The sequence below is a fragment of the Scaptodrosophila lebanonensis genome, unplaced genomic scaffold, assembly GCF_003285725.1.
Source record: "Scaptodrosophila lebanonensis strain 11010-0011.00,11010-0021.00 unplaced genomic scaffold, SlebRS2 tig00000043-arrow-pilon, whole genome shotgun sequence".
Classification (NCBI taxonomy): Eukaryota; Metazoa; Arthropoda; class Insecta; order Diptera; family Drosophilidae; genus Scaptodrosophila; species Scaptodrosophila lebanonensis.
In genome coordinates, this window is record NW_022060545.1 from 10493898 (window position 1) to 10520907 (window position 27010).

General features: G+C 38.7%; 1 protein-coding gene across 1 annotated transcript; it reads right to left on the reverse strand.

The window, feature by feature from the left end:
- Nucleotides 1-243: 243 nt before the first annotated feature.
- LOC115623012 (BAI1-associated protein 3) lies at nucleotides 244-27010 on the reverse strand. The gene is made up of 10 exons (XM_030517183.1): nucleotides 26590-27010; nucleotides 22133-22361; nucleotides 14191-14431; nucleotides 10537-10705; nucleotides 7339-7636; nucleotides 5273-5782; nucleotides 4309-4782; nucleotides 1288-2677; nucleotides 616-862; nucleotides 244-485 (listed from the first exon to the last, which is right to left on the reverse strand). Exons 1-10 carry the CDS (start codon nucleotides 27008-27010, stop codon nucleotides 394-396), a joined length of 4071 nt encoding a protein of 1356 aa, XP_030373043.1. The 3' UTR covers nucleotides 244-393.

Below are 27010 nucleotides of genomic sequence, written 5' to 3' on the forward strand. Positions count from 1 at the left end.
ATAACCTAGTGCAGTGTTACAGTTTGTTTTTAAGCACAAACTCTGCCTTACATTGTTACCTTTGCACCATTGGAATGTCGTTTTCTAGCATTTACAAACAGAGAAGTTTTTTCTGTTACACAACTACTTACTTATTTATTTATGTGTGCTATGCCAATTCTTAATTTATACAGCTGTGGGTTTCAAAAACACATTTAGTTTTCTTTATAATTATGATTATTTGTTTTTTGTCTGTTTGTTGTTACGTAGCTTTAAGTGGAAAACAAAATTGTTGTTAAGCAGCGATCATCTCTTCTTTTAATTTGCAATTTCATTGCATGCTGAAATTCGTTTTACAAACATTTCTAATACATAGCTCTCCTCAAAACTTACGTTCCCATCGGGCACTTAGAATCAGTTGATGAATCGCGCCTTCTGTTTGCGTACAAAGTCCTGCGCCTGTTTGTCATTGATGCGCAGCTCAAGTATCTGCAATATGGGATTGCCTGAGGTGAGGAAGAAAAATGGAAAAAAAGAGAAGAGAAAGTTAGAAATAGCGGAGACCCTCGCCCACTCACATGGCCATTGGCACATGGGAAATGTATATGGGAAGTTAGAAAACAACTGTGCACTCACATTTATCCTTTTGCTGCATAAGCGGCAATTCGATTTGCTTCAGACCATGAAAGTTGTCCACACTGGTGCTGTAGTCGGCCACCCCTGGTATATTGCCTAGAGCCAAGTAGGCTTCGCCCCCAAAATCGTTGGCCGTCAACACATCGTGATCCATGACCGTAAAACAAATCATGGCGCCCTCAGTCAGACATTGCTCCAAAGTGACCGAGAACTCAAAACATTCGTCAAATATGGGATTTAAGGTGCGCTGTAATTGAAAAAAAGTAGACCAATAGATAGAAGGTATATAAAAAATCGATTTCCATATCTATCTTCTGATGTTTTTAATAGGATACCTTATTGTTACTTATTGTTAGTTTACTCTACACACCCTACACCAATATGCTCTATTATATTTCTTAGAAGATGAAGTGTAGTGTGAAGACAAATGCTTTTTAAAGATTTATCAGTTCGCTATAGGTCGCAGCTAATTACATTAGAACAAGGTGTGTTGAAATAAGAATTAGTATGTAGAAAAAAGTTACGTTTATCTTGAAATTTGGATAAACACGCCTAACTCTTTCTTTTGGGGATCCTCATGTTTACATCCCAAGGTCCAACCCAACCACAATATAGATACATTTATTCAAAATTTAGATAAAGTTGTCGGGTCGTGTCGTGTTTTTCGCTCACCTTGTGCACATTCGTCTGCTGTTCCATGCAGTGCATGAAGATGCGTCGCGGCAGCAACTCAATGACCACAAATGGATCACTGAACCCATTCGGGTCGAGCGGTACGACATCACGCGCATGCAGAACCTCGACGCACAGCGAATCATGATTGAAGTAAGCGCGTACGGCCAGAGAACCGTATGGTCCGGGACTAACAGCCACCAGTTGTTCACGCAACCGATTCATATAGAACATATCGATGAGTCGATCCGTTTCCGTTTTGTGGAATTGCAGACGTTGCTCGATGCGCCAAAAGTCCTCAGTGTGGAGGCATTCCAGAAGCAGACCCTGACCCTCGGCATGGAAGAAGTCGACGAGTAGCTGAAGCGCTTCGTATAGCCGTTTATGGAAATGGGTGGGCTTGTCCGTTTCATCGCCAGTTTCCATTTGGCGCGACATCTCGCCCAGCACCGTTTTCCAGATGAAGCGCAGCGAGCGATTGAAGTTTTTGGTGAGCAGAGCGCTATTTAACGCGGCCAGATGGCAATCCAAGTACTCGAGGAGTGGCACAATGGCCTGATTTGCGGGAAGTGAGTCTGGGGACCAGGCCAAATGGAACACTGCCTTCTGCAGCGACATTTGCATGAGTGGTGCCAGCTTGGACAGGATGCGCTCACAGCGATTCTCCATGTGCGTCAAACTGGACTCCAGTAAATTGTCTGCTGACTCCTCGAGCGGCTGTTCGTCCGAGCGAAACTCGGCTAGAGTGCGACGCACATACTCCACATTGTTTACGGTCACACACATGTCGTCGGAGCATCGAAAAGGACCCTGCTGTTCATAATAGCCGCTGTCCGCCAATGCTGTGTGTATGAGATCGCAATAATGCATGGCTGCCGAGCAGACGACATCGATTAGCTGTGACTCCAGCATGATGGCCGTATCCTCATCCGGCCAATTGATGACCTTCCAGAACTCCTTGATATTGAGCAGCGTCGAGGCCGTGTCTACGGAGGAACTACTGTAGCGCACAATGCGCTCACCCTCGCAAATCGCGTCCATGCGTATGGCGGCGCGTATACGCTGCAATGCCTTCGCTTTGCTCATCATCATCCATCGCTCGAAGGTGGGTATAAACCATTCGTGGCTGTTCGAAAGTGCCAGCGGCTTCTCCGGCGGCTGTGGCTGTGCGGATAGATGACGTTTCAGTTGGCAAAACTCCTGCAGCGCCAAAAACAATTCGAACGGCTTCGTATCAATCGGCTCGGCCTCACCCTCGAGTACGGCATACTGAGCCAAGCTCATCCGTACACCCGGCACCTGCCCGGCGGCCATGCGTGTGTAGACCTCGTCACCGACCATTGCATCGTACTGTTTGTAGATGATGCTGAAATACTGTATGCCATTCGTGCTGTGAAGGACGACAGAGAGAAAAAGAGATGGAGATGAAATAAACAAACATTTATTCAACTTGTATAGCTGAGTCTGTTGTCTGTTGGTCCATCTAGGGCGATTGTAAATAAGGGAAACAATGAGCTTCATTAGTGAAGCTCCAAAGTTGAAAACAATCCCATCGTATGTCTCATTTCGACACGCAGGCCCTTCATGATGTTGAACTCAGTTCAGATATATCGGGGTCACCAAAACCTCTTAATGTTCTTTGGGGTACTCAAATCAAGTTCCATTTTTTTTCGAAAAACTTAACGTTCTTACATCTGCTCCTGCAGCATATATTTAAATCGGCAATAAGGCTACCAAAACTATCTTACTAATATACCAATACATACAATCAAACACTTTAAGATATGCCATAAGAGATGGAAAACTTTAATGCTTCGATATAAGCTGTGTCTAACAGTATGCCTGAATATGCTGAAGTCAAATAAATATAAACGGGAATTTATTTTTGGATAACCCAAGACATAGTTGTGAGGCGCTTACTTTATTGTTGACACACCCCAGATGACTTTCACTTTTGGGCACTCACTGAAATAAATCGTTGTCAAGCTGCTTACGGTAGCTCACTAAGCTGAAAATCGATGCCAACAGTCCGTCTGTGTCCCTTCTTATCATTGTAGCTTTGTATTGAAACCCTCAACTCTGCACTACCCTGACTTTAAACTACACAAATGCCGCAATTAGCTTGGGATTTCTTCAACTAAATTTGCTAATGCCCTTGGCTTGTCTCTCCACACCACTTTCGCTGACAGCAATGCCAATAGCGGCTTCTATAATGACAGCTATGGACATTTGTTAAATGCTCCATAAAGAAGTAGGTGTTTGTATGTGTGTGTGGGCTCAACTGACTGAATGGTACGTGCGAACATTTTTATGACAGCGCAATTAATTTGAGGCTTATGTGTGTAAGCCACTTTATGTCTATTTGGCTGCATGTGTGTGTGTGTGTGTGCGGGAGGGCCATTTGTGAGCCTAATTCTTCGACTAACTAGCAAATATGTGACTGATTACTGGCCCATTTTGATGTCCCAAATTACATTTCATGCGAGATCACTTTGAAAACAAAGTGGTGCTAGTTTCAATTCAATTCAAATGTCCATGAACACAAGCTCTAATGGTCACCGAACGTCCCTATTCAGGTGGACACATGGCCGGAGACGTGCCAAGTGTCTCAACTGGCTGACTGACGAGGTCTGCCCGTGACTGCATCAAAATCGAGAGCAATACTTGTTTTGTTAAAAAGCTTGTAAATTTTATTTGCTCAGGCCACTATGGCAGATTTCAAACTGTGTGTGTGTGTGTGTGTGTGTGTGTGTGTGTAGCGCCCGACAACCTTGAGGGCGAAGCAAGTATTTTATATCTGCCACGTGCCTGACATAGTTAATTCAATTTTCAACACTCAACAAAGGTAGCAACGTGGCTGCAACTACAATAAGTGGCGTCGCCTGTCGCAGCAGCCATGAGAGTCATGGGGAAACAGCAAGGTTGAAGTGTTTCGAGCACCTGTCGGTCAACAATTCAAGCGTGTCTCTCTACTCCTACTCATTGTATATGCGACTGCGACTAGTCCTTCCTTCTACTTACTTGTCGAATAGCGAATGATAGTAGGTCTGACCCAGTTGAATGTCAGCCGTTAATGTTGTTACGAAATTCGACAATGGATTCGGCAAACACTGCGATTCGCGCAACACATTCTGGCCCCACATCACCGATCCTTTGCGAAGTGCATTCACCACCTCGCCGCGCACGCCCTTGTTGAAGGGGCAGACAGCACGAAAGGCTCGCATGGAGCCCAACAGACCCAGACAGCGCAGCAGGAACTCCAGTCGTATGAGGGAGGGCGGATTTAGGGCGGGAAAAATGTCGCGATGGCGACGTATTTGATTGAGCGAACGTTCCACAAAACCATTCATGGCCTCGGCCAGCCATTGCTCCAAGTCGCGGGTGAGAGCCTCCTGATTTGGTTGATTCCATTGTTTTTCCACATCGCTGAGCAGACGATGCAGAAACTTTGGATCCAGTGGAGTGCTGCGATTTAGCTTGGCTGCCGCCACATACCTACAAAACAGCGTAGATAGTGATTAGGCATTAGTCATTATAATTAATGGAAACAACTACTAATGTAGAAATGTCAAACGAAATATTTCAATAATTTATTCATGCATTATAGAAACAGAACAGTTGTACGCCCCGCTGCATAGATGTCTGGCATGTAGACTTCTGACAGGTTGACAACTGACGTGGAAACATCTGACGGTTTGATATCTGACATGTTGTGTAGGTAGTAAGGTAGTTAGTTGAATTTGGAATATACTCGTACATGTATATATTTAACCTATAAAAGAAAAACGAACATTTTGGAAAAGTGCCGATTTATGTAGTATCTGAAGGGATCTCCTTTTTTCCTTGCTGCCAATTTAATAAACCTTTTAAAAGAGGATTGAATCGGCTGATTTCGATGCTGGGATTACTCTTTAACATTTCTTAACTATTTCCAAATCGATTTGAAAAAGAAATATTGGAAAATTGATAAAGATAAAGAACTCACCTGGCCATGGCACAATGGAGGTCCGAGAGATCCGCCTGCACGGCCAACTGATGTAGAATTGTTAGCGCCGGACCTGGCAAATCGCCACACCACGTCCATGAGGGCTCATGGGTGGTCACCTCGTGCTGCATGAACACCATTTGCAGCTGCTCGATTTTTCGCACCTGCTGCTCGGTGTTCTCTTCAGCGGCACCGCGATCCTCACGCGTCGATAGCCACATTTTGAGACGAATGCGGCCCTGTACGGTGCTGCGTTGACTGCGCGCCTCCAACTTGAACCAGGCATCGAGACCCGTTGACGGTATGTCGGAGAGGGGAATGTTCACCGAACCGAGAAAATCATCCTGGGAGCCCTGTCGGGCAGACTGACAGACCTGCTTAAAGAAACGACCCAATCCACGCACGCCGCGCACCTCGTTCAGACGCGAGACGGCGTCCATCACACAGCTTTCGTCATCGTGGTCCCAAATGTCCAGGTGAAAGGTGTCCGTGTTGATGTCATCGATGTCACTGCGAAGGATACAGATTTTATTGCGTGTTTGTTCCGACGTGTGGCCCCCAAAAAGGGGGTGGTCGATTTTATTGCTCGGTGCTGGGCAGTCAATCAAATTAAAATCAAACTGTTGGCACTCCAGCTTGGGCGATTAGTTGTTATGTCTATTTTAGGCCCATTGCACAAATTTGGCTAATTAATTGAGCGTCTTCAACTAATTTCAGAATATAGGGCCTAGCCTTGCAATAAAAGTTAACTTAGAACCATTGCTTAAAAAATAAATAACAATATAGAAATACTCGTACAATTAATCCACCAAAATGTGTTCCAACACATTTTTTTGTTGTTTCTATTCCTAAATTGGTTTTCGGCTCGTGACTATTTGCAATGTTGACTTTTTAGTAATTTGCAATTCAATATTTTGTGTATTTGCGAAAATATTTGTCCAGCTTGTAGTCTTCTCCTCATTCGGCATAAATTTGGCCGAAGGCCTGTTTTCAATCTCCAATGGCCATACGCCGGTTGTCAGGCTATTTGTTTTATGAATTTACATTCGTATGCTCGTATTTATGAGCTGTCAATAAAGACGACATATTGTTTTTATTGCAATTGCAACATAAATTTGTTTTCATTTATTACTGCAAAATATTTGCGAAAGCAATCTTTGTCTGTTTGTTTGAGCGTTTGAATAGACCACAGGAAAGGGGGACACGCGTGCTGCAGGATTTTTATTGCGCAATTAAAATTTATTTCGTGTATTTTGCTTGCAAGTAGAACTCATAAATTATCTGCTCGGTGCTTGGTTGGATTTATGCAACAACATAAAATTTCAAAAACACAAGCAATTAGGCCACATTGTGGCATATTTTAGCTTTAAATTTCCTTTCTCGCACATGCCGGAAGTCATAATTCAAGGTAGGAAAGCAACTGCATGAGAATTAGAGTTTAATGCAGAGTGAAATATATTAGACTAGCTTCATATATTTAATATTTTTTTAAAGTATATGTGTCAGTCTGTAGTTCAAACGCTAAGGCAACATTTTCGTAAATTTCATGCACATGTCGCATCAATTGCTTGGCGCACGTGGCGTATGCGTAACAATATTTTTGTAGTCTGAGCACGCTTTCACAGCTCATTTGCTGCAGCAGAGACAGCATCCATTCCCTTCCGCCACCCCTCTCATACGGCTCATTTGATATCGTTACGTTTTTGTTACAGAAAAAAACTCCAACTAAATGGTAGCTGGCAAAAAATGTCAACGCGTTGTTGTGTGCGCAAAAAAATATTTTATTTAAATTAAAATAGGACAAGAGTCGTAGTAGCAGCTGCTGCCATCATCCCCTAGTGCCACTCCTCAGACATTTGGACACACGTAATTGCATAATTTGTCGCAAATCTCCATTTAAGGCCGTCAATTGGGCAAACAATTGAGCGTGATTGAATTTAAATGCTTCACGCAAATGTGTCGATTATCACAAAATGGCGTCAGGCTGTCTTTGGCTCTCTCTGTCTATATGTCTGTCTGTCTGTCTGTCTGCCTGGCTGGCCGTTTGCCTGTCTGTCTATACTTACAATTTGAATTTCTCGTTCCACTTTGGACTCAGTGTGTGCGGCTTAATGGTCGTTGCTTTGATCAGCTTGGCGGGCACAGGACCACCCAACGAGTCACGTTGCTCACGACGTCCCGCCTCACGTCTTTTGAAGCTCAAGCGAAAGCTGTGCTTACGATGCGGCGGCGAGTCGGTCACACTGTTGTCGAAGCCGCTCATATCTGCGGAAAGCGCCCGAGGCGTCGGGGGCAGCGGCAATGGCGATACTGGTGGCCCACCATCCGGCTGTATGCCCAGCATGCAGTAGGGATCCGAAAATCCTGTGTAAAATATGCATTTTTAATAGGACTCAATGGCAAATGACACTTGCGAGTGAAAGACGTGATGGGTACAACATTAAATGGCAATTAATTGCATCATTATGGCAGTTGGTCACACGTGGCGTATGATTAATATTTCATTAGCCAACGCTTGTGGCATGTATGACTGCATATGTGTGTGGGTGTGTGAGTGTGTGTGTATGTGTGGCTCCCAATGCAAAGTGGATAAATGAGTAATGCTGTGGAACAGGTGTGAGCGTGGATACGTTTGCGCGTAAGTGCTCGATGTTGAATTATTAAATTATAAACTTAATAATTCCACGCGCGAAGCACTTATATTTTAACATTGTGTATCTACACTGGGACTTTCCCATCCTTAACTGATTTTATGGTTATACGAAATTGTCTAGTTCTCCTCATCCACTAGCCTCAAATTTTGCTTTATATGTGGCTTGCCAATGCTACAGATATATTTGTAAGATCAATCAACATGTACATGCATGTTGAATATATTTTTGGCTTCTTATTCTTAAAACTAACTTGTAAAGTTTTGATTAGCGTGGGGCATGCAACATTCTTTTTTCTTATCAATATAGGTATCTGCATATTGTAACTTACATGTTGCAGTCGAAACCCCATCTTAAAACTTTCTTTACTTCCATCACTGTATTTAATAAAATTTTGTCTGATTAAAGTGTATTATGACAGACACTAACCTGACCTAGACCAATGGGAATTAGCTCAACTATGTCGTCAAAAATCCACATCTAAGTTGAAGTACCTTTTTATTACTTTAGTACATATACTAACCAAAATAATTTAGCTACAACAAATACTCAGCTATACTCGGAAAATGTCACCAATTTAAGAAATCATTGCTGTTGAGAATCTGTGTCGTGACTGTTGAAGTCCGCCATTAGGCCTCTAAGTAAGATTTTAAACTTTATTTTACTCAGAAATTGTTAAAAAATATTATTTAAAAATGATATTTGTTGTTTCAAATGGTAAAAATAACTGGAAATATTACTTGTGATTTATTTGCATGAAAAGTGTTCATTTTCTTTTTCTGCCATCATAGTTTTTCTTCGTGTAAAGCTGAACTCATAAAGAAGTGGCATTTTTGCCAAGTTTTCGCCACAAACAGATGTTTGTGGGCGCATGAATGCTAACTGCTCGCTAAGTGCCCATCAGCTGGCGATAATGAGGGCCAAGTGACTCTAGGCCCGTTGCTGCAGCTGCAGAACAAAAGCTTTCCATTTATCTGCATCCGATTGCCAATTCATTACACACACTTTCACATGCACACGCACACACGCACACACAGTCGCACTTGTAAGTGCACACAAAAGTTAAATATGCAACGAGTTTCAAGTGCTTGCTAGCTGTTCTCAGATAGACATACAGAGAGCAGTACATTTTTCACAGACAACAGGCAATGCCTCTATATAGTAGCACTCAACGTATTCCTTACACATCCTTGAGCACATTAAAATGCGAAATTGCGTTGGTGCTGCTGCTGCTGCCGCTGTTTCTTGAGATTCTCGAGCATAATGAACAAAATGGGGAGCATTAAATTGCAAATTTATTGAACGAGCAGCAGCACCAGCACCACCAGAAGAAGAAGAAGAAGCAGAAGAAGCAGAAACGGCAACAGCCTGGCATGTTGGCGAGTTGGTCTCAACAGTTTTAGGCATGTGACTGCGACAAGTTGTGTGCACACAACAACAAACTGAACACAAACACACACGTTTGTATAAATTGAAAATACACACACACACACGCCCATATGTTGGTTGTATTGATGCGACGCTTTATTGATACTTCATTTGACTTTTTGATTGGGCAGAATGTTCAAATATTGAGTATGTTACCCTGTGCCCTGCCTCATATAGGAACTTTAGAGAGTATATAGTATACACGTATATAATATTTTGACGAGTGCTGTCATCATTTTGATAACGCAATTACCGCTAAAATTTCCAACGTTGCTTGCCACAAATTGATTTTTTACTTAAAGTAGCTGCAAAGTTTTGCAACCTTCACTTCAGGAAGTTTAAACTTGTCTTAAGAGAGTCCTGGTCTTGATTTCAAACATGTCATTTTGAATGAAACTAATTCAGAATTAATCAACAGAATTAAACCAATTTGCGATCAATAATATGTCTATAATCAGATTTGCAAAGTTTTATGTACTCCTATGTGGTTCTGTCTCATTGTGCACATTTCTGCTTTTTATCGGTTTTTAAAGGGCTTCAATAAACCTAGACGTTTTGAAAACCCAGGCGTTTATTTTTAATATATAAACTCAGTAAAAAATATTAGAAATGAAGATAGTTATACTTAAGTTTTTGTTGTTATTTTCGTTATTTTTTTTCAAACTCTTAATGGAATACATTATTGACGCTAATGAATGATTTATTAATAAATGAACACATAATTATTTCAAAACATTTAAAAAATTTCAACAATTAAAAAAAAAATTAATTCATGTTAAAATTCTTTATTCAAAAATAATGAAGCAAATTGACAAATGTGCAGAGAATTTAATAAATTAGGGAAATCAAAATCATGAAGAAAATGGATGAAGGATGAAAAAGTGGAATTCCTTAAAAACGAAATGAGCAAATGATGTGTTGTGCAATCCAATTTATTTATTTTTACTGAAATGATCAACTCGGATCTTTATAACTTTTAAAATTAAAACACTAATTTGTCAAATATTCTTTTATAGTAGTAGCTAGTAGTTCTGTATAATGGTAATAGTGTAGGAAACAAATGAGATTTTCTGTGACTCCTCCTTGGTGTTAGCAAACACAATACACCCCAATTGAATCTAAGCATAGCAGGGTCGAAAAAAAATTGAAATATATTATATAGTAAACTTTTCAACGCAGGCTTACCATTCGCATCCTTAGCTTCCAAACCATCTGCCTCGATGACGACCGCTGAGAGCACGATTATTTTCGGTTTATCCTCCGCCGAGGCATGCAACAGGCGATAATGACGATCCGGATTGACGCCAAAGGCGCGCTGTGCATGCAAATACATTTCGTCCTTGTAGTGTGTGAACTGTTGAGAATGTATGGGAATACATGAGCGCAAGCATTAGTATTAAGCTAGAACGCACGCACACTCTCATGTATATTAATATATATGTACATACATATGCATGTATTATGCAGCCAAATTGCGCATACGCCATGTGTGCTCGCTGGCACACGTGACGAGAACAACAACAACAAGAGCAACAGCAAGCACTCTAATAACAAAGCTGTTCAAGTCACGTAATTGAATTTAATTTAATTATTTCGTAATTTATTTACAAATATGTACAAATATTTTTGTCTATACGAGCTTGTCCTGTAATATCATAAAAAAATTAACATATTTCAATAGGCGCAGGAAAAAAAAATACGACGAAAATGTTTGTTATAGCCCCAACGAACACCGTTTTGGTTTTTATTTTTAGTACATTGCCCCAAAAAGTTTTTGTTGCCGTTGTTGTTGTGATGCTATTTCTTTTTTATTGATTTATCTTGTCGAATATTCCAGCTTGCTGACTCTTGATTTCCTATTCGCTTACGCTCACGCCTCATGGCGTGCTTTCATCGAAGAAAAACAAGTCATTTCATATCTTATCTTCTTTTCTTTTCATCGCCCAGTCTGCTTTTATACAATTTTTTGTACATTTCGGATGGGATATTATTTTAATTTGATTGCTTGCCTGCAGTCGCTAGGCAGCTATAGCCAAATTATCAAATAACAGCCACATGTTGTCCCTACCCTATGGCTATACCCGTGGCCCAGCAAGGCCACCCACCATGGCCTGCAAACTTCATAATGAGCACATGAATTTTCTATTAAGTCCAGCAGCGGTGAATATTAAATGTTCCCAGCCCATTTCCTTAATACGTTAATACTGTGCACTCACAACAGTCGGACCCTGTCTTTGCCCGAACGTTCGCTATTTTTAATAAATAATTGCCGCATGGCGCACAACTTTCCACTTTAATGCGTTATTTTTCTGCACTCCCTTTTGTTCTATCAATTTTTGTTGGCACATTATTATTCAACACTTGAAAGTTTATCACAAAATAATTTATGCGCCATGATTGGTCGAGGGAATGACGCTTGATGCACAGCTCAATAGATGGAGAAAAACTTACGCATAACTTGAAATTATAAAGCCTACTAAAACTGAAAAGCCAAGTGAAGTTCTCTTCAAGGTGGAAAATACTGTATGAATATTTGATGAGACAAACTTTTTGCCGGACGTCTAATAAGTTTTTTCTAGCTTAATACATTTTGAAATGAATTATTTTACAATATTATACGAAAATCATAAAGTTTTTCTATAGAATTAATTATTTAAACAATGAGTATTTTTAAACAAGAAATTTGAGCCTAATGTTAACGACAGTATGGCATAAGAAAAGTATTTAATATTGATATGTATATGGAATAATATTTTTAAGCCTCTGGTTACTAAATAGTAAAGCTTTTTATTTTGCATTGTTAAACTAGAGCTAAATAATGTTTCCCAATTTATATGTTTATGTTTTTTTTTTCAAATCTTTATTTAAAATCTGTCCTATGTTAGACAATTATGTTTATGGTGTTACTAACATTGTTGCTTTATTTAAGGAATATCTTTGGACCTTTCTTCTCTGGACCTTTTCCAGTATAGTCAAATTTATTTCGTTCTTATCAAAATTAATATTTTTAACTATCCATTCGACATTCTGGTTCATGAATAGTTTTTATTAAATTAAGAATACTTTTCTCGACTTTACTAAAGATGTTCTAATAGCAGACAACTTAAACAACTCGGAAAAAATGTGGTGAAAAATAATTAATACCTATTTTCAAGTTTAATAATATTGAAAATCATGTATAGCATTAAAACAAACAGAATATGTTGACGAATTTGTTAAGACCATCAACCACAATTCCATACCTAAAGATATTTTTTTTGTAATAAACATAAACAATTTCGAATTTGTTTTTTTTTTTAATTATTTGCTTGTCTACATCACATTACTGAAAATCGAAGAGTTCGAACACAAAATTATTATTACTGTCACACCGCTTCCTCGCTCTCGCTGACCTTACTTTGAACGAATGAACAGTTTTATTTGTATACTCGTATCTTTTTAGTTAACAATCCGAAATTTCATGCTGCAATCGTACTCGTATTGTACACAGCTGCAATTATATAGTCGTCACATTTGTCGACATATTTCTTTCGCTTTTTTTGTCATTATATTTATTTTTCTTTTCAATTAATTTCCATTACACAAAAATTAAATGTCAGGCCATGTTGCAGAATGGAAAAAATGCAATATATAAAATAAGAAAAGCCGAAAGGGGCCATGCGCCCACATAATATTTATATGCAATTATTTTCCATTAAATGCAAAATGGCATGGCATTAACCATGCCCCATGGTCATGGGCTGACACGCTGAGCCTTCGGAGTCGCTCAGAGGTGCTCAGAGCCGCTCAGAGCAGAGCCAGCGGAAAATAACATCGGTGACTTGCTATACGCGCCTTTTAAGCTCCAGAGACTTGACCGGTTTCAACTCAATCACAGCGCCAGGACTAACGGTATTTTCTGTTTCTGCTGCTTCGCCATCTTCTTTCGGGCTGCTACACAGTGCCGCCATTGCTGGAACTTTTATTATGCGGGCGCATTGCCCCGCAACCTCTCCTTGGCCCTGCATGTCTACTGCCCTGCACTGAACGTCAACTCAAGTTTCATAAGCTGCGCGCTGGGCGTCTAGCAATTTTCTTAGTGTTAAATTAAAAACGATAATTGAAAAATGAACTTGTGTAAAATAGAGAGCGGGTGGAGGGGGGAGGGGGGGGGGTTGGCGTAAAGGCTGCAGGCGAAATATTGTTCTGCTCAGCAGTTGGAAAAGTATTGGAAAATTGTCGGCAAATGGCTATCAAATAAAATGAGAGGCACACAAACGAAACGAAACGAGATGAGATGAAATGAAAAGTATGTATAACACGCTTTTAATTGAATTTCTGCAACATCAAGTTCTGTCTGACTGTCGCGTCAGAGCCATGGGCCTAATTGGCTCTAACTACGGCTATCATACGAGAAGGAGGCAGCTGGTAGCAAAAACTACTACTGCTTCCTAAAACTAATTTCCGTCTTGAGGCGAGCTTAAGCATCTTAGCATTAATCATTTAAATGGGCAAGCATAAGCGTGAGCGATTAGATCAACAGAGGAGCAGCAACCCTTCAATCAACCACCCCTTCATTGAATTAATACCTTGGGTTCCTCTACACATGTTTAATTCGGTTTATTTCTCAAATAAGGCCGCAGATAAATTCCGAAGGCTGTGCCGCCTGCTCAGCTATTTGAAAACTATTTGCATAACTCGTTGCGGCAAAAGCCGCAATCAAAAATGTATATGCCACATTTATCAGGGCATTTGCTCGAGGGCGGCAAACTTAAGCCCAGCATTTCCCATAAACTTGTTAATATTGATTTATTTTGTTAGCGAGAACTCAGCAGTCAGCACTCAGCGCTCAGCACTTACCTGTCCACCAGGCGCCGGTGCGCCCACAGTATTGGCGATTGTATGCAAAACCTCAACGTACAGCTTCTCCTTTTCGTCCTGTCGGTCGATGGTCTCCTCGGGAGCTGGCGGATCACGTTCGTTTTCCGGATTAGCCTCGGCACGTGCTTCGGCAGCACGCGTCGCTGACATGCGACGATTTTCACGTTTCCAGCCCAAGGATGTGAAACTCTCAAAATACGAGCCATCCGTTTCCTGAACGCTATACAACAAAATAGATGAGGGCACACAAGTTAGTCTGACGATGCATACACATAGCGCTAAAGTCGATTAAGTTTCCTTTGAATTTACACCGCGCTTTATGTTTGTATAGTATAAGTTATATTTTCAAAGAAAGTCGTTTTTTTTTGTTCCCATTGTGTTTTCATAACAAAGGAGTGATTCAAAAGGGTTTTGCATTTCGCCTTCAAGTTTGAATTCAAATGAAAAATAGATTCGGATACAACTTTGCTTGGCTTTTTTAAACAACCGTTTTTATACTTCTTTAATTAGTTACTAGATTGATGGCGGGATGATTTTATTTTCATTATGTATATTCTGAAGGTATTGATTTAATTGGTGCAGTAAATAACTGCCAAATAGGCTTTTAAAGCCATTCTCTTCATATGTCGCAAAGAAATTGGCAACCAACATGCTATTATTTAAAGAAATGCGAACAGAAAGAAGTCACCGATAAGTATAAGCTTACCCTAGTCGCTTATTAGTATTAATCTATTAATATGTTAGTCTACTAATTTTTAATGGACCGGTTTCAGCAAATTTTCCAAATTTTAGAATCTAAAACCACTTCCTAAATTTTTGCTTCAAAAAGTTAAACTTAAAGAACACATAATAAAAGCTTTCTTTCCCCTGACAAAACAAGATCAATTTTGTTGCCTAATAGAGTCTCACAATACTATAAAGACCTAAACAAACATTCATTTTAAAAAGTGATCTTCTCTATTTGGTGAAAATAGTTCCCTCGAACGTGAAAAACGTATTTCAGAATCTATTGGTAGTTAATAAAAATGTTTTATTATCCGATGTATATACATATATAAAAGATATATTGATGCAGTTGTCTAATCAAGAAATATAATAATATGGTATGTTCGCATTTTTGAAATTTTCTTTGAAGCCAATGGAGTTTTTCTATCACAATGGAAGTGAAAACCAAATTTTCATTTAAATTGAAAAGCAAATAAGTGACATTTCAAACATCTAAAGTCCTTAAAATATAATTGAAATGTGAATGTGCAAGTGAATACGTCAAATGGCAAGCGATCTTGACAAATTTAAAGGTTAATTAGTACAACTACGTCACAGCCCACGGAAGGAAAGGTACAAATTGTCAATTTAAAGGAAACTGGCATTTGATTTTCCACCTCCACATTACCTTTTTTTCTCATAGTGTAGATACAAAAGAACAGGAATGTATATTTATATGAACACCAGATACTCCTTTTGTGTGTGTGGGTGCGTTTATAGCAAACATTTTTGTTAAATTTATGCACTTAATATTGAGCTCAATATTATTCAAATTGGCTGGCTGTTGCCGTCAATATGTCAGCTTTATGCACGGTCAATGCATCTAATTCGCACTGTCAATATGTCGAGGCATATGGTAGCTAAAAAAGAGAGGGTGATTGGCGGAGCGGAAGAGCAACTAACGGACGGCTGGCCCCCTAAAATATTCCATTTCATGGCAAGTTGTCGTACCTATTTCAACATTGATAAGGGTTAATATACATACTACGCCTGTGTGCGTGTGTGCGTGTGTGGCGTGAGTATGTGTGTGTATGTGTTGGCTAATTGTCTACAAATATTCGTTGGCGCATATTTTCTATTGAATTTGATGCTCGAATGCGTTTAGCATATTTCATATAAATCATACGCCGTGTTGTACGCCTAGCTCTTTTTATACCCTGTACCCAAAGGGTACAAGGGTATATTAGTTTTGTGCGAGTGCACATGGAACACACAGAAGGAGGCTTGGTAGACCCCACAAAGTATATATATTCTTGATCAGCATGACAAGCCGAGTCGATATAGCCATGTCCGTCTGTCCGTCTGTCCGTCTGTCTGTCCGTCTGTCTGTCCGTCTGTCTGTCTGTATGAACGCAAGGATCTCCGAAAGTATAAGAGCTAGAATAACCAAACTTGGTATACAGATTCTCCTGAGACCGAGAAAGGACGAGTTTGTTCATTTTTTCTGATCCACCCCCCCACTCCCCCCCTATTAACGATTTTCTATAACTCCCGTAATTCTTGGAATTTTGAACTAAAATTTGGTAGTCACATTAGGTTAGTAATTATATATCCGTATGCCAAGTTTCATTATGAAAGAATGATCGGAAAGAAAGTTATAGCCATATAACCAGGCCCAATGCACACATACATACATATGAACAAGTACACAAACACGCATAAGGCACGATTCTGATGTAAATGTAAATGTATGTATGCATGCATGAAATATTTTATATTTAATTTAGTTAATTAATTAAATTAATTTAGTTAAATAATTAAATTAAATTAATTAATTAATTTAATTAAATTAATTTAATTACTTTTTTGTGGGGTGGTACAGGGTATTTAAGAGTTGAGCCTGCTCGACTTTAGCATTCCTTTCTTGTTTTTACCTGAATCTTCTGTGTGTTTGAGTGTGTGTGTGTTGAGCAAATTTGTATCACTTAAGGGCTGAAGTCATGCGCACGAAAAGGTAGACAGCTTGTCTAAATTAAGGCAGCCGTAAAATATGATGATACGGCAGAGCTGGTTAGGGGTCTAATCATTTTATTTGCATCGCCCGGTTTTTTTTCACACAGCTAGTGGAAAGAAGTAAATAGAAACACTTAGTACGCAGTACACTGACTGGCTGGTTGACTGGTTGGCTACTTTGTTAGCAGCTGTGGCAAAAAAGTTGTCCATTGGTCCAATGCTGTTAAACTTTGCACACTCAGCGCCGGCCAGAGCTAAGCGGCTTAACTTAGTCGTTAGATTTTTACGTTATGGGAAATAAACTGATGTGGTGGCTGAGGGGAAATATAAAAAATGTTGCCGCCAATTGTGAAAGAGATCGGTTGGCCGATGCAGGACTTGGCGGCACTTGTCTCGTACCATCGCGTATTGGAAGTTTCAAAAACAAGAGTTTGCCTTTGTTTAGCAAAAAAATTTCATTTTAAACTTTATTTTTTTGAGCGCAGATTTTTGCTTTGTCGCTCGCCGTTGAAACACATTGAATTGTAGCTCCTTTTTAAAAAATTTATTTACTTTTTTGTATTTGCTGTTGTATATATACAAGTATTTTTTTTCTGAGATATTGTTGTGTTGCAGACTAAAAGTTTGGCAACTTTTTTATCTGGGCGCTGGCAATGCCGACAACAAAAAATTACTTTACATTTAACTTGAAGGTAAAGATTTTTTGGCCGAACTTTGGCCGCGCTTTTGTGGTTAGTTGTTGTCCAACTTTGCTGTTGTTGTTGGCATTTTTTTCCGTATTCCTTTTGTTATGCATCAAAAAATTAACTTGCAGTTAATTTCTTGTCAAAAGTTGGCAAAAAAAAAAACAATTTATGGTAAATATTATTGCGCAATGAAAACTGAAATGTTTTTGGCATCGCATAATTAAATCAAGCTTCTTCTCAAATTGTCTGCATGGGCGTGTGTTTGTATGTGGGTGTGTGTGGTTTAATGCTAATGGCTGCATAATTCGTTCGTTATTATTTTTTTTTTGGATTATTTATTTTTGCGGTTGAACTAATTACAAACTTTGTGTGTCTCATTTGCTAATTATTTATGGAATCTGACATATAATTTGCGTTTTGGCTAAAATGATAAATAACAACTCTATAATTGCATTGAATGACAGACTGAATGCAAAAGTAAAAGCTATTCCATAAATGGAAACATTAAATGGAAACATAAACTAAAAATTATTTAAACTTTTGCTGTTGGTGAGATCAAACATAGGTATCTGGATATCTGTATTTACAACTAGAATGATGGATGTTCTTTTTCGATTAAATCACTAGTTAATCGTTGGTGAAATTGAAGTAGTAAGTTAATTGTTAATATAACTTTGAGATTAGGATTTATTATATAAAAAAACAAATAGACAAGGGAAGCCTCGAGCTTATTTGCAAAGTTTATACTTGATGTACTATCAGGGACAAATAAAATCGATTCTCTTGCTCTAAAATTTAATTAAATAATTATAATAAATTCAATATTATCATTCAATCATCTAAGGCTTATACTTAATATGTAAATATTAATATTTTCCATTGCTTGGCTGTTTCAAATAATTGGCAAGCATCAGTGAAGCAAATTTTAATAGAAGTTCAGTAATTGACCTTCTCTCCGTTTCTGATTTGATTTTGGTTTGATAACCTTTAGCTTTTAGATAAATTTGAATTATTAAAACAAGATAGAACGCTACAGTCGAGCAAGACTGACAGTAAAATAGCCTGTACTCTCCACAAAAAAGAAAAATTAAAAAAAAAATTAAATTATTAAAAAAAATTAATGAATTAATTAATTAAATTAAATTAGAATATATGTTTATGTTTAGTTTTAACAGCATACATTTACATCACGTACCTATGGGTGTTTATATGCGTGTATGTATGCAGCACAAAGTTGAACCAAAGCAGCAACAACAACAACAGCTGCGGGCAGCGCTGCCGACAGAGGCAGCGCATGAGCAGCGATTTTACTTATGGCTATAACTTTCTTCAGAATTTACCTATCATAATGAAATTTGGCACACGGACACATTAGTACTAACTGGATGTACCTACCAAAATTAATTTCAAAATTCCGAGAATTACGGAAGTTATAAGAAAAAACACGAATTGCGGGGGAGTGGGGGGTGCATCGAAAAAAAACTCAAACTCGTATTTTCTCGGTCTTAGGAGAATATGGAAACCAAGTTTGGTTATTCTAGCTCTTATACTTTCTGAGATCCTTGCGTTCATACGGACAGACGGACAGACAGACGGACAGACGGACGGACGGACAAGGCTATATCGACTCGTCTTCTCATCCTGATCAAGAATATATATACTTTGTGGGGTCTGCCACGCCTCCTTCTGTGTGTTACATACATGCGCACAAAACTAGTATAGCCTTTCACCCTTTGGGTACAGGCTATAACAAATGACCTTTTCCCTTGTCATAGCTATCAAAAACGTAGACTGAAACAAAAGTATGCTCTCGGATATTTGCTAGAGAAATTTTACGAAATCATTGTAATTCAAATGCTTGTAGCTGAAATTAAATTATTTACTGCAATGGAAGAGGTTTTACTTTTCCAAAAAGTAACGGAAACAGGACGCACAATTTTAATTGTGTATTCTAAAAGGAAAATGATTTTATTTATTTCATTTTATTAAAAAATATAGGCCGACGACATAGAAAATAAAATAAATTTTCAACATAAATTTAGATTTAACGAGCTAAGAACATAATATTTTTAAAATTCTCCCAAACAATTAGGTTGATGTTCAGATAGCACACAAAAGTAGTATTAGTTGTAGATTAAGCAGATTCAAGTCTAAATATAAGTTCATTTACTTAGTTTGTTTTGATTAATTTACTCAAAGTTTGACTTGTTCCCATGACTATGTAGTGTAATAATATTAAACTCTGTCTCGTGCCAATTGGAATTAAATAACAAATAAAATGTTTAAAAGAACTATGACAGGAATACAAAACGGAAAAGTTTCTTGTGACTAAAGATTGAGTAGATACTCATCGTTCTTCTTGACTGTGAAGAATAATGTAATTTATTTAGAGATATATCCTGGTGCTGAAATTGGTCGTATAACTTTTCTTTACCTGAAAAGAAATGCATATTTTGTAAAGATGAGCATGTACTCGAATATACATAAATGAAATTTTGGTGCCATACCTGGGGCGGTGCAGCGTTTAGTTTTTGGCGTTCAACATAATTTCAAGCCTTATTAAATGTGGTGCCCAAAAACCTGAAAATCCCATTAGGTGCACATTTTCACGTTAACTCAAAACGCAGGCCACATTATGCAAAGCAGACGCAGGCTGTGGAGCCAAAAGAGCTTCAGTATCTTGCAACACTGGCAACTGCAACACACGAGGCATGGCTGTCAGTCGCTTAGCGCATTAAAAGGCGCCAAAGCAGCTTTAAACAAGTTCAAGAACAAGTGCCTTGTACTTGGGTAAGATAAAGAGGGAAAAGTTTTCGACACCGAAAGGTTAGCAGGTCAGCACACACCCACGCATACACACACTCAGTCTTTCTCATTACCGCCTCTCTCTCGCTCTCCTTGTCTCTTTCGCTCTCGCACAGAGACCCGCATTACAGCTGCTGCCATGCCACTGTTGCATAGAGTTAGGCGCGTTCGGGGCAAGTTTCTTTTGAAATTTCAGCTTGTACGAAAAAACTTTTGTAATTATATAATTATGAAGGTCGCATGAAAAGTTTATACAAAAGTGAAAAACGTTGAGGCGACAACGACAACAACAACAACAACAGCAATAGTCTTGGAATATATGCGAGTACTTTGCTCAAGGGAGCGCCGCATTGAAAACAGATACTAATTGAAGTACAAGTATGTACAAGTATTCATTAATTAATTGGTAAATAATTCATTTTTCTTTGTTAGATGCCATTTTATTGTCGAACGGTCTGGTTCTCGCTTTAATCTCAGCCTGGGACAGACCCTCCATTTCCAAACTTTTCGACATATTATGTGTTTTCAATGTGTTGTTAATGCTAATGCCGCCCAATTCCACTATAAATGTGTATGCCAAAAAATGTTTGAATTTAATTCACGCTCTTCACATTTAAATGCTTCGGCTTGTGCGTGCTGCACATTAATGACCGACGGCAAGTGGTTAACACATTAACATGACTATCTTTGAGCTGGCAGTTAATTATAATGAGCAAACATCACTGCCAGGCAAACATTTAATTTCGAAATTCATTTGTGGCCGCTCGCACATCATCATTTATGCATTAAGGCTAAATACGTGGGTGAATGCCCATGTGAGTTAGTGCTGCGGTGCCAAGTCCTTCCAGCTTTACCTTCAGCTTAGTCACAATATTGTAATTTATAATTTGCCATATAAACATATTTATGTAGAACGTAAGCTAAAATTTGATTAAAAACAGCTCGTTTAGTAAAATAAATTCTCCTAAAAAAAAGAATACCAGCAAAGACCAAAACCTCGAGCTGTTTTTCTCTTCATTTACAAAAAACAATACATTCTTAATCGGAAAAGCTGTTTCCCAAATGCAATTTAGTTTAACTTTGTGAAATTGAATATTGTTTGTAATAAAAGGCTAATCAAATCTCAGTATGACAGGTTAACCAATAATAATTTTGCTCTAACATATATGTGTATACTAGTATATGTATATACACATTTTTAAATAAGCGATGAGGAAGGTTTTCATGGAATAAATCAATGAATAAATTGCTTCATTGCTTTTTTTTTATCAATAATAAAGTTTGCCAATTACAATTTGCAGTTTTGTTTCTTCGCTCAATCGATTGAATCGAATAATGTTCTGATTTTCACTTTTCAATTGGAAATATTATAAATGACTTGCAAACGAATGAAGTAAAATATTAGCAAAACGTGTAAATAGCAGATTCGGAAACTACCAAAAATTAAACGGGTTGTTTTTAAATCCGACTGCAAAGGCTTAAAATAAGCACTAACACTTATTTGTTATCTGAATACTCGTGTATCACATTTCACATTTCATTTCTGCATTTAAAGCGATTGTATCACATCATTGATTTAAGCCTTGAACTAATTCAAGGAAGGACTTCCATTGCAAGTGGCACGATTATTCTGATACCGATAATTCGCTATTTAAAACAGAACTCAATCATTACATACGAGTATATTCATTATAATTAGTTGTTTTACTTACCCCGAGTTGGAGCGCGGATCCACCTCCGGCCAGCTTAAGCGTCGCTTGCAAAATGCCAATGGTGGTCGTGGCGGCGGATCGGGCTGATGCAATGGCGAGTTGCGCTGTCGAAACGAACCGGTACGAGGAGGTGCCAAACACTCCAAGGCCCGTGATTGTCGCCGTGAGCCTATGGGTGTGCCGCCTGCCGAATTTGTAGTGCCCGGCGGCGGCACCACTTTTGGATAACCTGCAATCGTACAAACACGCATATGCAAATTAGTGCCATCATGAAGGAAGCACAAGCCCTGTTGCAATTATTGGAACGAACAGGAGGTGCCAACAACGGAAGTCAAGTCAATGAGTGTGGTCAGTGGGTGGAGACTGGCTTGGTGGGACGCTCAAGGCACTGCAACCACAACCTTGGCATGCATCTGTGCGGCTTTAGTCGCTTTTGTTGCTTCTGCTGCTGGCAGGCGGACAAGGACAGGCGGCAAGGATGAGGCCGTAAGACGTCAGACAGCCTTTAATGCAACACTGCTCCTATTTCCCATCGAGTGGCTGAGTGGGCTGTAGCTACACTGTCTCACCAGGCTTGCGGCTTTTGTGAATGTGTAGAGAGAGTAAAAAGGCTTTTTGTAAAGGCGCTTATGGCGCATTTGTACTTGTTTTACTTAGTTGCTGTTATTGTCGTTGGTAGTGGTTGCTCGAAGGGCGTCTAACGCTTTCCAAAAACCAAAAAAGAAAACAAAATTTGATTTCGGCTTGCTGGAGAATGCAGCCATAAACAAGGTTAGTTTAATGGAAATAATTCAAGCCAGTGCCTCATTTGTGGGATGCTAGGATATTTTGAACAGTGTTTGTTCTAGAAGATGAACCACTAATTATTATATCTTGTAGACTGTAGTAGTTTAATTATACAACTGTATGAAAAGAAAATATAAATTAGTCCTTAAAGTCGCTTCGGTTGAGCAATAATTCTATAATTATATTTATTAACTCTATTAATTATATTTCTAAATTTCTATAGGTGTGTAAAATGAAGTCTCGTGTGGAAAGCGCAGAGAGGGCCGGTATTTTGTATTAAATTGTAAAAATATGTTTATAACTTTAATCTTAATTTCCATTAAAAATTTGTTCGTATTTTATTGGGCAATTAAGCCCAGAAATAAATTATACTGTGCAATAAGATCATTTCTTCTTGAATTTAAACGAAGCATTTTACTCAATTATTTAATTTAATCTTGTCGGCTTATCCAAATATTCTGCCCTAAATTGTTATATAGTGGTAGAGAAAAGTCGATTTAATGTGGAAACATTTTCAAATTCATCCCGAATTAATACAAAACTATAGTAAAATTGAAAAAGCATCCAAAGCATTACTATCTGCTCGCCATTTTAAAATGCATTCTAATACAAATTATTTAAAATAGTGTTCAACAATTTTACAAGTATTTATTGGCATGGTAGACTTTATCTTTATTGTGTATGTGATGTTTATTTATTAAACTGCCCTGCTATGTCTGTATCTTTTATATAATATAAATATATGCATATTCACAAGCACACACACACACACATAGTTGTACATATTTGGCGTTTTTGTTGCGCGGCATCGTGGAAGCAGTGGCAAAAGGCAAACATGCAGCCCAAAAACCGCTCGTTCGTGGCTCGTGCAACAAGATAAGCCAATTTCAATTTCGATTCAAATGCTGCAGACGTAAGTAAATCAAAAGCTAAGGAAACGACTAGCATGCCGCATACCGCATACCACAGCTGCCTCTCGGATAGTTTCAGAGCACCTACACACACACCCACACTCCCGCTCACTCACATGCACACACATACACATGCACACGTACACACACCCCCAGCTACACCCACATATTCATCGGCTTGCGGGCAGCCGGCACAGCTGCTGTCTCTTGACTTTTAAAATGTGTTTGCATACGCCCAAGAACAGCAGCAACAAACGACAACAGCCAGAGCTACAAGCCAATACTTACATTTGCTCTCACAACGGGTCTTGCATTACCAACAAGTAGCTGCGTCACAAGCGTGGTGGGGCTGGTGGCGGAGCAGGGGCAGGAGCAGGAGCCGGAGGTGGAGACGGAGCCAAAGGGAGCAATACATCCATATATGTATGTATGCATGTTGATTGCAGATTCGCTCACGCATTTGTTTATGCATATCTCTAGTCGTTGGCACATTGCAAAATGGCGTTTGGCTTGCCACGCATTTGTGCTTCGAAAATGCTGTTTCCTTATTGGGATTTCAATTTTTATACCCTCTACTCAAAGGGTAAAGGGGCTTACCAAAATCGTACTGATGTAAGTAACACCTTAAAAAGGTCATGGTAGAATCCACCTAGTATACTTGTATACATTCCTGATCAGCCATTTGTCTGCTTATCTGGCTGCTTGTCCGTTCAACAGTCTAGGCTATAGTCACCAAGATTTGTAACGAAGCTTGCCTTTCATTGCAGCTCTACTTGTACACTCCTCTAAAAAGCTTTCTAAACATCCTTTGTAGCAAATATCATATACATTTCTTTTTCCAAATATGGGTAAAAGTTAGCATCATTCAACTTTGTATGAATCTTTAACACACTAAAACAATTTTCTGTTTTTGCGCCTGCCTATCTGAGCGCTAGAAATTGGTATTTTGATAAAAATGTTACATACAATTTTTGTTTTTGTACCCACGCTATGAGCAGTTCAAAATAGAACAATATATTTTCGGCGTTTCTGACTTAATCTAATCGCCAAGTATATGACGCTAAATTGCTAAATGTTGACAAAAAGCATCTCATTACTAATCCAAGAGCAGGCATGGATATAGTTTTTCTGAAAGCTCCTTTCTTTTCCGCCAAAAAGTTTTAATAATAGTTTCAGTAGCTCACAGAATCTGGTTATCAAAGTTATCTTATATTTGTTGCTACTTCAGTTCAGACTTTTAGGAATTTTTTAAAAGACTAGTGCAGAAATTTATAAATTCAAAATTTTTCTCTTGATCAAGACTTGTTTTGGAGACACAGAGCACCGACAAGTCGGATAGATGTGATTCAAGCATTCGGCATTTTTTACAGGATTTGCTTTTTCAACAGCTTTGGTGACAGGCTGCCAACACACATAGACACACACACACACACACACATACACAAGTTTGATGGCACGCAAATTCAATAAAGTTTTGTGCATGTTTTTTTTTGGAATGATTTCTGAGGTTTGCGAAGCAGCAGAACCACACATACTATAAATGAAGCCGATTTCAACATTGCTTGTTTTTGGTTTTTACAGTTAAGCTGATTTCATTTTAAAGCAAATATGCAAGCAAACGGGCATTGTATCTAAAGTGGTTTCTTATTTGCCTAACCACGAACTTGAACAACACGGCGAATGCGCAATATGGGACTGCATACTTAGGTAAATCAGCTAAAAACGACATTAACAACCCAGTCTGCATACGTTAGTTGATTCGGGAAGAGCTTAAGCTTTAAGACCCACAGTGATCAATAAATATTCATTTGTCTAAATCAGTTTTCTGCATAACTTTTCGAATAATGAATGCCATAAAAAATAAAATATAACAAGTAACTTTAAAAAGGATTTTTAAATTACTTCTTATTAATGTCTGCCACGTCTTTAACAAGTAGAAAAAGTAAAATAAAGGTGTTTAAAATCTTAAAGCAATGTTCAGTGAAGGTTTTTCAAATGTAAAGAAAACTTTTAAATCAAATACACTCTAATTTTCTATCTTTATAAAATGTCAATACTTTACGTGTAAAAAAATCTTTCTAAAACCACTTTAAGCATATCAATTATATAATCAATATATTTGGTATTTGTGTAAACGAAGCCCTTAGCGAAAGCTTCTTTAATTATCAATAGCTGATTTTATTACGTTTGCATTATTTCAGATAAAAAGCAACATCAGCCTCTTTTTGAAAAGTGTTAAATCCATTTGACTCATATTTATAAAACTTTTACGAAAAAGTATATTATTATAATACCCGGTTGAAAAGGTTATAGAGGCACAAACCTAAGAAGTGTTAAGTTTAAGGTGATGCCTTTAAGCTAAAAGAAATGAAAATTTTTTAGTTACCACCCCGATAATAAATAGTCAGTAATACGAAGCGCAAACGATTCTTTGAGATTCCATTTAAAGTGACCATTTAAATCATGTAATGCTTAAAGTATATATGAACAGGCTGAAAAATTGTGTCACTGATTTACGAGGGCCTTCTTACTGTATGTTAAAAAATGCAGCTTTTCGTTCGCAATCAGGAGCACAAATCTGGTCATCAGCACAAAATGCCAAAGGAAAGCAAAGTCTATACAAAGAAATATATACACGTGTCATTTGTTTGGCTGTCCAGTTGTCCAGTTGGCCTCGTTGGTGGCACCTTGGCCCATTTGTCAACGTAATGCGCATATAAGTATGACAAATTTAGCAAAGTAAACGAAAATAGAACTTACCCAGTAATGGATTTGTGGCGTTCGGATTGCCGATAACCACACCGCCAGCGGGGTAATTGCCACCGCCAGCTCCCGCACCGGAAGTGGCAGTGGGGGCGGCGGGGGCGCCATAAATGCCAGCACCACTGCCACCGCCAATTCCGCTGCCTATGCTCGCCTGTTGTTGTAGTGGTGCGTGTCCATGTTGTTGTTGCTGCAGGAGCTGTTGCTGTTGTTGCTGCTGCTGTGGTGTCAGCTGCTGCTGTTGCAAGCCAACGGATATGGTACCTGCAGCTGCGGCAGCGCCAAGTTGCTGCTGTTGTTGTTGCTGCTGTTGCTGCTCTGCCGATTCCTGGCGCGATAGCGAGAACCGTCGATTTCCCAGACCCAGACTGGATATGCCACTTGTTACATATTGTTGCATGGAACTGAGGAAACTCAT

Bases quoted from the DNA above. Each gene is read 5' to 3' on its own strand.
- LOC115623012 (XM_030517183.1), bottom strand. From the start codon at position 27,010: ATGAGTTTCCTCAGTTCCATGCAACAATATGTAACAAGTGGCATATCC. The intron at 7,637-10,536 runs GTAAGCCTGCGT...TATTTTACACAG, and splicing joins GGAAGCTAAGGATGCGAATG to GATTTTCGGATCCCTACTGC. The intron at 4,783-5,272 runs GTGAGTTCTTTA...GCTGTTTTGTAG, and splicing joins CTCCATTGTGCCATGGCCAG to GTATGTGGCGGCAGCCAAGC.